Source organism: Leptonychotes weddellii, chromosome 14, assembly GCF_054177405.1.
Source record: "Leptonychotes weddellii isolate Sample4059 chromosome 14, ASM5417740v2, whole genome shotgun sequence".
Classification (NCBI taxonomy): Eukaryota; Metazoa; Chordata; class Mammalia; order Carnivora; family Phocidae; genus Leptonychotes; species Leptonychotes weddellii.
In genome coordinates, this window is record NC_138382.1 from 67,806,915 (window position 1) to 67,824,673 (window position 17,759).

Consider the following 17,759-nt stretch of genomic DNA (forward strand, 5'->3'; position numbering starts at 1 on the left):
CAAACTGAGGGTTGCTGGAGTGGGGGGTGGGGTGGGAGGGATGGGGTGGCTGGGTGATAGACACCGGGGAGGGTATGTGCTATGGTGAGCGCTGTGAAGTGTGCAAGACTGTTGAATCACAGATCTGTACCTCTGAAGCAAATAATACATTATATGTTAAAAAAAAAAGAAGAAGAAGAAGATAGCAGGAGGGGAAGAATAAAGAGGGGGAAATCGGAGGGGGAGACGAACCATGAGAGACTATGGACTCTGAAAAACAAACTGAGCTTTCTAGAGGGGAGGGCGGTGGGAGGATGGGTTAGCCTGGTGATGGGTATTGAAGAGGGCACGTTCTGCATGGAGCACTGGGTGTTATATGCAAACAATGAATCATGGAACACTATATCAAAAACTAATGATGTAATGTATGGTGATTAACATAAAAAAAAATAAGCAATGATATAATAAAAGCATCCTTGTATGTTTATTATCTAGTGATTTCCTAGGGTCAATTCATACAAAGGGAATTACTGAGTCACAGGGTGAGCACACGTCTAAGACTTTTGAAAGCTATTGCCAAATTTCCCACCAGGACACTTCCAACAAAGTACCCCTCCACCAGTGGCAGGAGAGCGGGAGAGATGGTCGGACAAACCAACGTGCAAAGGAGCAGCATGCCACAAAAAAAAAATCTGAGGGATCAAGGGCTTTTATACATCAGCTGTTGCCAACCGGAGGGGAAAGCATTTTAAATACAGCATGATCCGTCTGTTGAGCACCAGCTAGCGCTTCGGGCATGAGGAGAGGAGTCTGCGAGAGCAGCCCCCGCTCCGTAAAGTGCAGAGTTCACACTGCTGTGGCACCACAGAATATTCTGTCCAGTGGATGAGGAGTGGTGGGGATGACACACCAAAATCAGACCCAGGACCGCAACCACGGACGCCTTTCATTTTGGTTCTCCTCAAAAGAAAAATAGTGTCAGATACGAATTTGTGAGACATATACTCAGAGCAGTTCTCATCAGATTTCTAAAATGACTGCAGGTTTCCAGAAGGCAGAATAATAAAGGAAATGGCTCCACCTAAAGCTGGTTTCTCGAAAAAACTGCAACAGAACAGATTTATTCACCACCAGCCTCCCATGCCCTACTTTAGGGGTATATAAAATTTTCCCAACCAAGAACCATGTGATCAGACACTCACATGTACAGGCCATGTGAATTTTTGACTGAGAACAATGGAAAGTCCAGAGGGCCATACTTGCTGCCCAAGTATCAAACATGAGTTGCCTGCAAATAAAGACTTTATTCATATCGTGCTTCCTTTCACCAATAAGCCTTCAGAAGGCCCCAGTGTCATGACATCATTTTAATGGAATTCAATGTGAACAACTGAAACAAAGAACACGGACTCTGAAGCTTGAACAGATTTGCTTCCAAAAGTAAACTCTATATATGTCCTCAATGCGCCTCTGGGTGAATCACCTCTTACAGACAGGACAGCCTCTGAGAACTCATGTGCTAACACCGTGGTGGCCACAGCAAGGTGCCCCTTCCTCTCTGATCCAAGCGCCGCCTGCTGTCCCTGAGGCCACCACCGCCCCTGCTGGGATGCTATGACAGGCCTCAGTCTACCCCTCTGAGCCGAGAACAGGTCCTCCTCTGGCTAGACCCAAGCCACCACCACTGCAACTTCCTGACTAACGCCATGAAATGTCCTCGGCCCCCACTCCCTCAGCTCATTTCTCCATCAGCGCCATCCAGAGTTCACAGGGATCCAGTCGTTTCTATCACTCCTCAAGAGGTCTTACATACGGCTTAAAGAATTCCAGACTAGAGGCTTTTCTTCCTGAGCCTTGGATATGGGATGTTTCCAGTCCTGAATTCCCACTAACCACTGCAAGGGTTTTAGCCCTTGGGCTTTACAGAGCCTCCTCTAGGGAACGGTTCCTTCTAGCCCCACCTCCCCCAACCCGCACCCCAACCCCTGCCCAGCGAGGGCAAATACACCATCTCCTTCCTATTGGCCCGGATCGAACCTTGGTGTTTTATAGTCAGAATCATATACGTTGTCAAGAGGCAGACTACAATTTTTAACAAGTACTGGTATTATTCAGTTTGTTTGCATTTTAGTTATACCAATAAAATATATTCCCAATAATAAATGTTCCAACTTTTCATTTATCATCTTTGTATTTTACAGTTACTGTAGCAATAAAATTTATACTCAGCAGTATGGTGCAATTTTCCTCTACTAATGGAATTATTATTTTTGTTTGTGTTTTAAAGCTACAGAGATAAAATTTACTCCCGACAATATGTCTGCTTTTGTTTTTAATGTCCCCTTATTATAACTGATAAATATAGCAATGAAAAGCCAGCACACATACATGTTTACTCCACAGCAAGGCAGAGTGGGCTCCAGAGCCAGACCCATCCCAGCTCTGTTACCAACCTGGGCAGGCCCCCCCCAACTCCTCTGAGCCCCAGTTTTCTCCGCACTCAAATGGGAATACCGGCTGCCTCACATCATTGTTGTAAAACTGATAAAGCATGTCAAGTGCCTGGCACAGGGTCTGGGGCAAAGTAGGATCTCAATAAATGCCAGTTCACTCCCCCTACCCTGTCTCTCCTGATAGAATCTGGGCCAACAGACAAGAGAGAGAGCAAGAACTAAGGCGAGGCAAGGGTGGGACAAAGTGGTTTAATCCAGTATTTCACCTGATACAAAAAAGAACCTTCTATAAATACCACCCCCCCCCGCTACCCCTTTTAACTGTCAACACTTCCTCTTGATTCTTTCCATTCTAATTATAGTTCTCGAGAAAAAGCAGGGACTTTTCCTGTGACAGGTCCCATATCTCCCATCCGCCCCCGCCCACCATAAAAACAACAACCATAAAAGCGTAAAAGGGAGTTGAGAGCATTAATAAAGGTTATTTTTCCACCACAAGAATGTACCACACACACGCTTGGAGGTGCTGGGCAGTTAGGGGAAAGGGAAAGGCACATTTCGCAGGGATGTGTAGACACTATGCTTGTCCTATGGCGGGCAAAGCGCACAAAGGCCCCACAAAGGTGGAATGGCTGAGAAGCCCCATATTCCGCTAAAGGAGAAAAGGCTCTTGTCTCGGCTTTAGAAGACATAGAGTCATGTTGAAGAAATAAGAATCACACACGTGAAAGTAAAAAAAGAATATGAAAACAGTGCTGGACCAGAAGTTAGGGGCTTGTGTTCGAATCCCAGCTTCGATCACCCTGCTGACGACATGGTGTTCATCACAGTCCTTCCCATCTCCAGGCCTAAATCCCCAACTCTCTAAGCTGAGGTTTTCCTCAAGATTTGCCTAGCTCCCAGGAGAATGATAGCATGCAAATGGATGCAAGACTGTTTTATAAACTGTAAAGTGCTGGGGCCCCTGGGTGGCTCAGTCGGTTCAGTGTCAGACTCTTGATTTCAGCTCAGGTCATGATCTCAGGATTGTGAGACTGAGCCCCGTGTCAGGCTCCGTGCTGGGCATGAAGCCTGCTTGAGATTCTCTCTCTCTGCTCTTCCCCTCCCCCTCCAAAAAAAAGATATAAATAAATAAACAAACTGTCAAGTGCTGCACACATATGGGAGTGTGATTCTATGCCAGAGAAGCTTGTGAAGAGACTGAAATGCAGGTTCCAGGCAGCCATGTGGGACTCACCATGAGCCTCTATGTCAGGTGAGTAACAGGGAAGGCCTCCGGACTGGGAGGGGATAGAAGGCAGAAGTGGTCAGCGGGGCAAAGCTAAAGCAGCAGGAACAGGACATTTTTAGTATCTGTGAGCAGTGTGTGCGATAAAGAGCTGGTGGGGAGAAAGCTACAACAGTTAAGTCATTGTAAACATTCTTAAAAGCAGAGCTCATGATCTTAAGCCCCAATCTAGAAGTCATCCCTGACTTCCCCCTTCCCATCCATTACCCAGCCCTGCTGATTTTCCTCACCAAATGTCTTTCTAACCCACCCTTCCATCTCCATCACTAGTCTCTCACCTAAACTCCTAGGCTAGCCTCCTAACTGGTCTCCCTTCATGCTCTGTCGACAATCACTTCCCACTCAGCATCCACAGTGACCTCCACAAAACTAAACTTTCATTGTGTCCACTGCTCAAAACCCATGACTGTTTTCCATTTATCTTGGGATAATCCTGCTGTGGCTTCAGGACCCTCCAGGACAAAAGGGAGACCCCACCCCACACTCCCCATATTTCCTCAGACCTACACGCACACCAGTTAATTCCTATGGGCTCCTCGGATTTCACCTGAGCGCCACCTCCTCAGGGCCCCTTCCTTGTCACACATCTCTATTTGCAGGTCTGCTCCTACTCTATTAGCACTCATCGCTCCCCTTATCTTTCTCACAGCTCTTTTCCCACTTTGGATTCATACATTTATCATTCCAAGTATTTTATCACCATCGCCCCTTCTAGAACATAAGCCCCATGTGTCTGTCTGGATCACCACTGCATCCCCGGGAACCTAGTCCAGTGCAGCCCACAACAGCTGCTTAATATTTTCTGGATAAATTAATAAAACTGGTCAGGCTAAAAAAGGTCTGTTTGGGCAGCCTGGAGAACCTACACATACAAACAGGTGCACGAACCCTGAAACCATTCAGCCCTGTGTGGCCTGGAAGAGAGCACGCAGCCTTTGTGAGTTTGGGTTCCTGCAGGTACATGCCTGCGAACAAGTCCTAGCCAAGACCTGCAGTAGGCAGGGACAAAACAAACCAAATTCAATTTCTACTACCAACTTCCAGACTTGATAAAGTGGATTTGACTTCCTGCCAGAGAAACGATGGGCTTCAAAAACAAAAACAAAATAGCAACAGCAACCCAAACAAAACAAAACTTACTACTCTAATTTACTCGTTCACTCACTCATTCATTCGCTCGTTCAGAAAATAGCGTGTGCAAGGCCGCCATAACTCAGAGAAGCCCAGGAACCTCTAGTCTCCTCAAAGCCAGCAGCTGTGTGGCACTGAAAGGAATCATATGGCCTGGCCCAGAGCAGTGCAGCTACGTCCTAAACCAAAGATGCCATGTTCCTGGCCCACCATATCCAGCAGGAGCTCAGCTCCTGTGACAAATGAAGCGTTTCTGCATAAGCTTTCAGCCACATCCTTGGTGGGTCAGCCCTGGGAAGTCTTATTCCATGCTCACCAAGCAAAACTCTGTACGCTTCGGTGTCCCACTGGACCCCCAAACGCCCTCTGTCACTGTACCTCCGTGAGACTCCAGGTGTGCGATACAGCTCACCAGTCTCTGCTGAGCCGCCGGCGTGAGGGGAGGTCTCTGCAAATCCTCAGTACATGGCACAATTACACGGAAAGTGTTTATGAATGAATGGATTACCTAATCGAGTCACAGACTGTATTCTCTAAACTGGGCTTGTTGTTCAATAAATATTTAAATTAATTATGTGATTAACTAAAATAACAGTTTTCAGCACAACACCTCTTTGAAACAAAATATTACAAGAAACCCCAGTGCACTGAACAGATACAGAAACGAGTTACTCTGAATAAAGCCCTACCCTCTGCGCGCCCAGCCTCACTCACCATGGGAGTCCCTCAGGACCCCTGCCAGCCCCTAGGGCTTTCACAGCAATGAAAATGAACGAGCTACCGCTAGAATTCAGGCCAGGGCTGGATCGCACAAATACAGGTCCGAGGAAAGAGGCCAGGCACAAAAGGGTGTGTGTATAGTGTACGAGTCCATTCCTATAAAGTTCAGAAGCGGGCAGAACTAAGGAACGATGCTATTGGCGATCAGCAAAGTGGTTATCCGGGTGGAGAAGGCTAAGTTCTGGGAGCACAAAGGGGACTTCTGGGGGGCTGGTGATGTTCTGGCTTTTGATCTGGATCGTAGCCCCATGAGTTGTGTTTGCTTGGTGAAAAGTCATCATGCTGTACCCTTAAGATGGAATCGTTTTCCCCGTTAAGTATATTACACTTCAAAAGTCTGGTGAAAGATAAATAAAAACGAACACCTCCTTGGCATCCTCAGGGCCCAGCGGGAGCAAACTGGCTTAGAAAGTGCAAGGCTGTGTTCTACTGCCCCACCAGCCTCCACCACTGGGACCCCAGGCGTCCTGCAAGCTGGTGACAGGATGACAGGTACTCACGAGGCTTTGATGAGCAGCTGCTCTCTCTCCTGGAGCTCCCGCTTCAGACTCTCTACTTCCACCTTGAGTTCGATGTTCTTCCAGTCAAGATCAGGAGAGAAAAGAAACACATAAAATACGGAACACACGAACATGAACGTCTGCTGTGGGGAGACTGCTTTCAGCACAGACCAACTTACACGGGGCCTATAATAGGCAGATGCTAGATTCAAAACCTCATTAGCCTCAGGGCACAGGGAGAAGGGAATTATTAAACACTGGTGGTCTCAAAAGAAAGCCCTGGATTTCTCAAGACTTGGAACAATTATGTAAATTTTCCAAGCTTCTAATGGCCAGAGCTTTCAAACACTGAGGCATAAATGTCATACCAGTGAGGCTGATTTAAAAATTGTTTGCCCTCCGCCAAGCAAATTTACAAGCAATTCTGCAGTTTGCTTTTACCATTCCAAGGCAATTACTTCTGGTTGTTTACAATCATGCATGTGGTGGCTGTAGCAGTGGGAACGTGTTACAGCTTCAAAAAAAAACAAAAAAACAAAAAAACCCACAACACGTGGATGGTTAGTGGGAGGCCACATCACTGCCCGTCTCATTTCAGTGTAAGATCTCAGGTCTATAAGGGACACCACAGTGTTCTCCAACCAACCATCCTCCTCTTAACGGACCGGAATGAAAGGAGTCACACATGGCCTTGGGCTTCTAACTCACGTGAGAACCCAAAGACAGAATCTCTGGCAAACAGACTGCAATGTGAGACAGTGGGGCAGTGGTGGGCTCCCCAAACTGGTCCACAAGTGTATTCCAGACAGAATATTAGATGAACTCAAGTAGGAGAGACTGGGGTCTGAGTGTGTAGTTTGCACGGGGTTGCTATATACCCAGGATTTCTCTGAAATCTTGCTCCTGTTTGGTTTTAATAATTCATGCCAATTTTACATTCTACTCCATAATACATGCATATTATTTTAAATAAAAATCCCATTTCCAGTAAAATTTACAATCTCAGGGGACATGCCTCCCACCTTTCTGCCAAGCAGCCCTGGGGGAACAAGGACCCCAGAATGAGAAGTCATCTGGAATGAAAACCAATCTGTTAATGAGGAGGGGTTCAAATTCTGCCTCCCCTCTTTACCAGGAGGAAACTGTCGTAAGTCAGTGGCTGCTCATTTATTCCTTCTGTCACGTCACAGATATATACCCATCACCTGTGACAGGCCAAGCATGGGGCTCAGCACTGGGGAAACCGTGGTAAACAAGGCAGACACAGGCCCCGGCTTCATGCTAGCATCAAACACGAAACTGGAAGCACCAGCCTGTAATCGTCCTTGGAAGCACAAGTCCAGGAGGGAAGAAAGCAGTTTCTCCTTTTGGGCCACCTAAGCGTCAAATGAACAATACAAGCCCATCTGACACGGGGGATGCAAGGAGGAGCAAATGAGCTAACAGATGAGAAGAGCCTAGCAGACAGGGCACAAAATTTTCTTCACTGTCAACAACAGGAACTAAACAAGTCATCTGTGAGGCCGAACTTTTTCTAAAAGAAGCTGATCTTTGCAGAAAGGACACTGCATGCCAGTGCATCGGTCTTCAACTGGTTCTGTGAAAACCCTTCAAACAGAGGGTTCCTTTTCCACTCTAGGAAGGGCAGAGAGTTTCTGTGTAGGAACTGACACCAGATATTCTAAACTGCTTTCTGACGAACTAACTGGCACCCCAACCCAGGAATATAAGAGCATGGAGGGCTCACATGTCCACTAGGCTGTTTTTCTCAAGCCCAATCCCTCAAGTTATAAACTTATACACATGATAATTAGTTTCCAAACCAAAAATCAAGACACCGTACAAGCTGAAAATGGAATATCATTATAAAAAAGAATAAAGAAGCTCTTAAACCACTGTTAAGGTATCCAAGATATTGTTAAAGAAAAATGCAAGGTGCAGAACAGAACGTGCCTGCATTTATGTAAAAAGGGGACACACACACACACACACACACACAACACACACACACTTGCTTGCATATACATAAAATTCCTCTACATAAATAATTAATAATATCGGTTAGATCTGGGGAACTAGGAGACAACGGTGGATGAAAGTCTTTTTTAGTGTATTCCTTTGATGTTTTTTTGAATTTTGAGCCATGCACTTATCCAAAAACTTGAAATAAAAGTACAATTAAATCAGGTCATCTAATCAGACTGTGTAAAAAGAAAAAGCTAAACAGCATAGGACAATGAGGTCAGTAGGCCTACATTCAAAATCCACCCCTCATAGTAGCTATGTGACATCAAGCAAGTTACTGATCTTCCCTGAACTTCAGTGTCCTCTTCTGAAAGATGAGGATAATCTCCACTGCATAGGGGTGTCTTGACAATTAAAATTAAGATGATGAATGTACAAATGCCCAGGACAGTGCCTGACACACAGCAAGCAATTAACATGCTTTGGCTCCCTATCGCCCTAGAAGTATATAACCATATTTACATATAAAATATTTTAGGCTATTGGTTTTTCCTTCAAATTGTGATTGCATCTTCACTCCCTTCCAGATAACAGGATATTCTCATTGCCTTTCCACCCCCACACTACAGAAAAAAAACTGTCTTAAGGGACAAGGGGGCTTTTCAATTCTGGAAAAGGCTCAGAAGTACAATACAATCCCTCCTCAAGACAAGCCCATTTAAGTTCATCTGCTGGAACTCAAGGAGAGGTCCTTTTCCCCCTTCAAAAGTTTCTACTGGTGCAAACTTCAGAAGAGAAAAGACAGAATAATCCCCAGGCCAATGGCTAATCTACTGGAGAAAGCCAAAAACTGGGCACTGAAATATTGTTTGTACTCAAGTCTTTTCAAGAAAGCCAAGTTCTGTTTTCCACTCTCAGGCAGAGGCCGCCAGGTTGAGACTTAAGACGGGAACAGCCGTTTTTCTCACAGTTTACAAGCAAGTACACAAGGAATCCAGAAGATTGCTTAACAGCCCAGAAAACTGACAGTCCTAACTCTGGGCTGCCAAGGGAAGCTCGGAAGACAATGATGACGATTGTCAAGCACTGACTGTGTGCTGGGGCTCTTCATCTGTCATCTCATTTTAATCCACACAAATAACTCTGTGACGGAGGGATGATCACTTCCCTCTGAAAGCAAGCCCAGAGAGCTGAGGTGACCTGCCTACGGTTAGTTGGTAACAGTAGTTACCTGGAGTCTGCAATTCCAAAGACATTCTACCACTTCACTGCTTTTGTCTAAATTATAAATAATTTAGAAAAGGCAACGGAAATAAAGACAGTAAATCAGAATTCGGATTTTAAAACAAGAGAAAAGATTCCCTTAAAATGAATCTTGTATCTCTTTGCTTAATATTAAGGTCATCCTATTGTCTTTATGCTGCCCATAATCAATTCAAATTAAATGAAAGCAGCTCTGTCTATTCAGGCTAACTCTGAGAACAAATATTAATCAAATTTCTGCTGGGAAGGACTATGAGCAAAGACACCAGGGGTGGCAGTGAGAAGTGGGACCTCACAGTTTTATAGACGTGTTCGGTGGGGCCATCAAATTCCTGTTGCATTCTTTCCTCCAGGAAATAGATGCGGAGCTTTAGATTAAAGTTTTCTTTCTTCAATTCAGTGATTTGCTGGAAAATAAGCACAGAAGGGTTATCGAAAGCAAGGTCTAAAGCATGGTACCTGCATTAATCCCCATAGCTCCTAAGGCTACGAATGGACTGAAATGTTAAATACTACAGAAAACTTCCCTCTGCTGCAACTGTACCAACCCAGGATTAAGTGGTTCTCACTAGCCAAATTTAAGACAAGCTGAGCACTGGAATGATACTGACTGAGGAAAGAATTCATGTCTCCACACTGATAATAAGTAAGGAAAGAAAGAAAAGAAAGAAGACGGAAGGAAAGTAAGAGGCAAATCTCTTCTTTACAAAAGAAATCCAGTTAATAAATGTAGAAGAATGAAAGGAACGGAAAACCACCATTATACAACCACTACAGTAATAACTGATTCAGGTAAGAATCACCAGTGCTAAAAGCATTAGATAAAAGATCACCGGAGAACATGATATTCACCCAGCTTCAAGATATTATCCCACAGATGGCTTATTAACTACAAAAGGAAAAGCTACCATTACTATTTATTTATTTATGTTAAAATTTACTTATTTGAGAGAGAGATAGAGCATGCATGTGCATGGGGAGAGAGAGAGAGAATCTCAAGGAGACTCCCCACTGAGCACAGAGCCTGACACAGGGCTCGATCTCACAACCCTGAGATCATGACCTGAGCCGAAATCCAGTCGGATGCCTAACAGACTGAGCCACCCAGGCGCCCTGGTACTGTTACAATTTAGGAATCCAGTAGACACTTCCTAAATCAAGGGAATATATTAAATGTCACCAGTGGTAGGACAAAGTGACATGCCACGCCTCCTGAAATGAATCACTGAAAGCAAGCAATTTCATTTAAAATGTTCCTGCCCACAACTTTTAGCCTGCTCCTGATCAAGGAGTCCACCAGACAAAGCCAAATATAAGGACATTTGCAAAATAACGGGCCTGAACTCTTCAAAAATCTTAACAACAATCTGAAGGCAAAAATGGTTGGGGAACTTTTTTTAATAAATGGAAGTAATGGAGGCATGATTACTAAGTGCAATGAAAACATACAATAAATCTTGAATTTAAAAAAAAAAAAAAAAGCTCCATGAGGCTAAGTGAGGGAATCTGAACGACAACTTTGTATTAGGTAATAGTATTATGATTTTGCAGGAGAATGTCCTACGTAAGAGATACATGCTATGTACTTAAGGATGCTGTTGTGATGTCTGCAATTAACTCTCTAATGAGAAAAAGAAGAAAGCAAATGTAGCAAAATATTAATTGATGAACCTAGACGTAGTATATATGGTTGGTTGTTGGGCTATTTTGCAACTTTTCCATAGGTTCACTTTGCTTGTTCATGGATAGGTAGATATCATGGTCACAGATATCATGGGTCATAAAACAAACCTAACAAATTTAAAAGAACTGAAATCAAACCATGTTCTCTGACCATAATAAACTTAAACTAGAAATCAATAACAGAAAGAAATTAGAAAATCCCCAAATACTTAGAAATTAAATAACACATTTCTAAACAATCCATGGGTCAGAGAGGAAGTCTCAAGGGAAATCAGAAGACATTTTGAATTTAAAGAAAATGCAAATATATCAAAATTTGTAGGATGCTGTTAAAGTGGTGACTGGGGCAAATTTACACTATTAAATGCATTAGAAAACAAGAAAGGTTTCAAATCAACAATCTAAGCTTCTACCTTAAGAAGCTATAATAAGAGCAAAATAAACCCAAAGCAAGCAAAATGACAGATATACTAAACATAAGAGCAGAAAACAATAAAATGGAAAGCAGAAAAATAACAGAAAAAAGCCTACTTAAAAAGATGGCTCTTGGGGCGCCTGGGTGGCTCAGTCGTTAAGCGTCTGCCTTCAGCTCAGGTCATGATCCCAGTGTCCTGGGATTGAGCCGCATCAGGCTCCCTGCTCAGTAGGAAGCCTGATTCTCCCTCTCCCACTACCACTGCTTGTGTTTCCTCTCTTGCTGTATCTCTCTTTGTCAAATAAATAAATAAAAATCTTTAAAAAAAAAAAAAAAAAGATGGTTCTTTCAAATGATCGATGAAATTGATAGACCTCTGGCAAGACTGGCAAAGGAAAAAAGAGAGGACATAAGTTACCAATAACAAAGAACAAAAGAGAGGTCATCACTACAGATCCCACAGCAATTAGAGGGATAGAGAATAATACATACAATTCTATGCACATAAATTGGACAACTTAGATGAAATAACACAATTTTGTGAAAGCACAAATTATCAAAATTCACCAAAGAAGCAATAGATAACCAGAATAGTCTTGTATCTATTTTTAAAACTGAATTTATAATTAAAACCCTTCCAGAAAAAACAATTCCAAAACAAGACGATTTCAGTAGCAATTTCTACCAAATATTTAAAAAAGAAATAACACCATTTCTATACAATCTCTTCCAGAAAACAGAAGGTAAGGGAACTTTCCCACTTCATTTTATGAGGGCAACATTACCCCAATACCAAAACCAGACAAAAACATTACAAGAAAACTATAGACTAAGTCACCCATGAATATAGATGGAAAATCCTCAACTAAATTTTAGCAAATTGAAAAAGCAGATTAATACATCATCAGTGGGATTTAGCCCAAGAATGTAAGACTAATTCAACATTCAAAAGTCAATCCATGTAATCCACCAGACTAAAAAACTAAGAAGAAAAAAAATATATAATCATATCAACAGGTGCAGAAAAAGCATCTGACAAAACCCAAAAGCCACTCAAGATAAATGCTCAGCAAACTAGGAATTAAAGGAAACTTCCTTAATCTGCTAAAGGGTATCTACAAAAAACCCATACATTTACAAACAACGTATTTAATTAAAGATGAAAAGCAATGCTACTTCCCCAACACTGGGAACAAGGAAAGGATATCCACTCTCACAATTCCTATTCAACATTGCATTTGAAGTCCTAGACAATGTAAAAGGCATCCAGTTTGGAAAGGAAGAAATAAAACCCATCTTTATCTGAAGACAATATGATTATCTATGTAGAAAATCGCAAGAAATCAACAGAAAAGATCCTAGAATTGGTGAATTTAGCAAAGTCAATATGCAAATATCAAGCATATTTCAATAAACTAGCAACAAACAACTGGAAACTGAAACTTTTTTAAATACTATTTTACAATACCGCCAAAAATTGTAAATTTATAAATATAAATCTAATAAAACATTATGTATGCTTAAAACCACAAAATGCTGAAGAAATCAAGAACCTAAATAAGTGAAGAGATTTACCAAATTCATGGATTGGAAGACAATATAATAAAGATGTCAGTTCTCTCCAAACTGATCTATAGATTTAACATAATCCCAATCAAAATGCCCACAGGATTTCTGATAGGTAGAAACAAGCTGATTATAAAATTGATATGAACAGTAAAAGAGCTAGATGAGTGAAAATAACTTTGAAAAAGAATCCAATCAGGCAGACAATTACAGCTAATTCATTTTTTTTAATTATTATGTTATGTTAATCACCATACATTACATCATTATTTTTGATGCAAATAATGAATCGTGGAACAGCTAACTGATTTTTGACAAAGCTGCTGTTAACCTTAAAAATAAAACTGCCAGTTTTTCTACCAGCAAAAGATGGGTTTATTCAGGAATAGCAGGGAACTGCAATCCAGGACAAGCAAGCTGTGGCAAAACCATAGGCCAGTCCAGAGAACAAAGGCAAGAAATGCTGTTTTACCAAGGAAAGGGGGACGCCGGGAAGGGCTGAAAAGCCCGCTGGGGTAAACTGGGAGCTGGAAGTATGGCGGCTTCTCACTGGATGACAGTCTCTCATTGGCTGGGCTGTTGCCGTGGGGAATAAGAAACCTTCCTTCCTCCTGTTGGGGCAGTAAAGTAGTATCTAGGAGCAAGGACCCTCTCCTCCTGCGGGCTCTGAGACTGCCAAGTGATAGGGCTGAAAGCTCCCTCTGCTGGCCTCCAACTCCGCTGCAAACGAGGTTTTCCTTTTATTGATTTTCACAGTGCAAATACAATTCAACAGAGAAAGGACAATCTTTTCATTCTCAACAAATGCCAGTGGGAACAACTGGACATCTATCTACAAAATAATAAACCTGATCTGATGATTAGACATCTACTTGCAAAAAAAATGAGCCTCAACCTATCATACCTTAAATAAGAGTTAACTCAAATTAGATCATAGATCTAAATGTAAAATAGAAAATTCTACAACTTTTAGAAGAATAGATAGGGGGAAGTCCTTGGGACCTAGAGCTAGGCTGAGTTCTTACCTATAACCCCAAAGCCATGAGCCATTTAAAAAAACTTTTTTAATCAGTAAATTGGGCTTCGTCAGAATTTAAAACATTTGCTTTGAAAAACAATGTTAAGAAAATGATCAGACAAGCTACCTACTGGGAGAAAATATATGCAAATCACAAATCCAACATAGGAACTGTATCTAGAATACATAAATAACTCCCAAAAAGTAATTATAAGAAAACCATCCAATTAAAAAGAAAAAAAAGAAGAGGCCAAAAATTTTCAAAGGAACTTCACAGAAGAAGACATACAGATGACAAATAATCACAAGAAAAGATTTTCAACATCTTAAGTCATTAGGGGAAAACAGAAATTAAAACTACAATGAGTTTCAGTACCTATTAGAATGGCTAAAAAAATCCTTTTGAATTGAGAATACCAAATGCTGATGAGGATGTGGAGCAAATGGAATCCTCATACTCTGCTGATGGGAATGCAAAATGGCACAACCACTCTGCATAACAGTTTGGCAGTTCCTTACTGCACCCCCCCAAAAAAAATCTACACTCACCATATGACTCAGCAATTCCAGTCCTAGGTATTTACCCTAGAGGAATGAAAACCTACATTCACCCAAAAACCTGTACACAAATGTTTACTACAGCTTTAATAAGAACCACCAAAACCTAGAAAGAACCCAAGTGTTCTTCAAAAGGCGAATATATAAAGTGTACATCTATATGATGGACTAATACTCAGTAACTATGATACACACAACAACATGAATGAATTTCAAAGACCTTACGGTAAGGGAAAGAAGTCAACCTCAAAAGATTACATTACTGTGTGATGCCACGTATAAGACATCTGGAAAAAGCCAAATTATAGGGACTGAGACCAGAGCATTAGCTGCCAGAGGTCTGGGGTAAAGAGAGCGTTTGACCACAAAGAGACAACACATGGGAATTTCTTGGCATTATGGAATGTTCTGTATTCTAATTGTGGTGATAGTTACATGAGCCTAGAACTGTACACACATATACCCAAAAAAAACATATATGTCTTATACATATATATACATATATATGTATCTTGATTATGACAGCTCACAAGGGAGTACACATTTGTCACAACTCATCCAACACTTAAAACTGGTGAATTTTGCTCATGTTAATTATACTTCAATAAAGTTGATTTAAAAAGAACTAAAATGAAATATAGTAAAATAGTAATAGCTGTACTTGAATGTTACTACATCCCCACAGCATTTTTAAAAATAATTGGTAAGAGCATATAATACTTTTCAATAAACATATTTTTAGGACTGGATAAAAGAAAATGCTAAGCAGACTCTGCATCAAACTGTCTGTCCTTGGCCCTCTTGTTAACACTGAAGTTTTCAGTTTTGTCGCTAACAAGAACAGCCACCAGAAACAATCGGTAAGTTCATTAAAGCCTCCCTTTAAATGTTTTAAGGAAACAGCACATAAAACATTCATTCAAACAAAAAAGTCTACTCCACCAGATGCTTCCTATAAAGAGAAAACTTATTCTATTACTCAGCTACCAATAAAATATTTATGGAGGTTACTTAGAAGACCTGCATTGTACACACTGCTACAATTCTCAACAACACTTGAAAGAGTATTTGTCCTATTTATAGGTAAAGGAGTTTTAAACAAAACAAGAGAAAGGTAAATCAGCCTTGACAAGGTTAATACAAACCCCAGACAGGCCCACGTGAACACAATGAAATACAGGCACCATCTTTCCCACCAAACGCCAGCCCTGTTCTCCACTTAATACCACTTCCCTCATTAAGGTTTTCTCTGACTAGCCCCATCACACTGGACTGGGGATGCTTCTAAATGTTTCCACATACCCTCTGCTTTCTTTACAGTAGCAGTTATCACACTGCATTATACCAGCTGGTAACCTGCTTCTCTAACCAAGCCATCTCCAAGAGACTGGGAGCCACACTTATCTTGTACATTCTAGTCTGAAACGTAAGAGACAGTTACTAAATGCCCAATGGCTGCCTGGCTGGCTGGCTGGACACATTTAAGAATTTCTTGGGGCGCCTCAGCGGCTTAGTCAGTTGAGCATCCCACTCTTGGTTTCGGCTTGGGTCATGATCTCAGCATCGTGGGATGGAGCCCCATGTCGGGCTCCATGCTCAGTGAGGAGTCTGCTTGAGATTCTCTCTCCCTCTCCCTCTGCCCATCCCCCCACTTGCTTGTGCACACACACGCACACGCGCACGCTTGCGCTCTCTCTCTCTCCAAGAAAAAGAATTTCTTGAAGGCAATGTGATGCAAGGAGAATCCCACAGGCTTCAGATTCAGATCTGGTTCCCATCACACCATTGATTTTTGACCATCACTTTTAGAATTAAACTCCCTGCCATGGGCACAGAGAGTTGTATGATCTGGCCCCACCCCTCCTATCCAGCCTCATTATCATCCTGTGCCTCATGCATGTGCCCACCTCACTGGCCTCCTTGCTGGTCCTCAAATACGCCAAGTCCGTCTGCCCGCCTGGCTCTCCGGGCAGCACCTGGCGATTGTTTCGGTCCCAGGCTCTCCATCTCAGCTCAGAGGCCCGTCCTAACTACCCAATTGAAAGTGGCCTCCATCACTACAACCTCCACCAAGTCACTCTTGAACATATAACTCTTAATTTTCTTGCTAGAACTCTTCACAATCTGTACTCGTTTATTTACACATCTATTATTTATCATCACACTGATTATATGACTATATTCCACTTCTTGAGGACAGGGACATTATCTGTCTGTTCATGGCTGTTTCCCTTGAAGTGTTAGCATGGTATCTGGAACACAGCGGACGCTTCATCAACATTTGTTAAATGCGTGAATAAACAGATGAATGAATACAATCCACACCACCCTATTAGGTGTATGACCTTAGTCAAGTTCATTTTTCTGTGTGCCTCGATTCGTTTTTATAGATTAAAGGAATACGTATCTCAGAGACCGAGTATAGGATTAAAAGAAATTAATTAGAATTTTTGGTATTGTGCCTAGCACGGCATAAGAACTTAAAATATATTAATATTCTTCTCATTTGTATTTTTCCCTTCAAGAGAATCAAATTCAATAAGATGAAAAAAAAAAAAAACAAAAAACCTTGAGCTGGAAAAACTGAAAACAGTTTACCATATAGTAGGAACAAATACCCCCAAAATAAAACCCACCAAATACGACTTAGAAATTTAATGCTGAAACGTAAGGTAATACACGAGCTGTACTTTGCCACATCCCGGCCCTTGGAACCCCAGGACTGTTGTGGAACTGCAGTCATCTGAAACGGGAAATGTCCCAACAGGATTATGGGTGGTGCTTCCCAAAGCTGGAGAGAGGCCCCAGCTCAGCAGCAGGACAGACTCTGAAGGAGCTGCTGTCACTCTGGCTTCCTCCCACTCCCTGTCAAAAGCCTTGCCTGGCCTGGAGCTCCGTCAGGAAGGGAAGAAAAACAAAAACCAACAACTTAAAAAAGAATCAGGGCAACTCCAACCAGGCTCACCTCCACTGAAATCTAAGCAAGGCACCTAACTCTGGTGATCAGTTTCAGCGACTTGCAAGAGCCTGGGCCCCCAAAGCTGAAGCTCTCCCCGCCAGATCATCTTTGGACTCAAGGCAGCAAGGGCGAAGAGCAAGGGCCCTGGGGTCACCGGAAATAGACTGACCTCCCAGTGCCACTACTTGTGAGCCATGTGAC

At 42.2% G+C, this 17,759-nt stretch overlaps 1 protein-coding gene across 6 annotated transcripts in view; it reads right to left on the reverse strand.

The window, feature by feature from the left end:
* The window catches only part of CDK5RAP2 (CDK5 regulatory subunit associated protein 2), a 162,141-nt gene that overhangs the window by 123,271 nt on the left and 21,111 nt on the right, over window positions 1–17,759 (reverse strand). For all 6 annotated transcript variants that reach the window (XM_081803489.1, XM_081803488.1, XM_081803487.1 and 3 more), the window contains exons 4-5: window positions 9,656–9,766; window positions 6,132–6,208 (exon numbers count right to left, since the gene is read on the reverse strand). In XM_081803489.1, coding sequence (XP_081659615.1) covers window positions 6,132–6,208; window positions 9,656–9,766 — 188 coding nt within the window. The remainder of the gene's footprint in view (window positions 1–6,131; window positions 6,209–9,655; window positions 9,767–17,759) is intronic.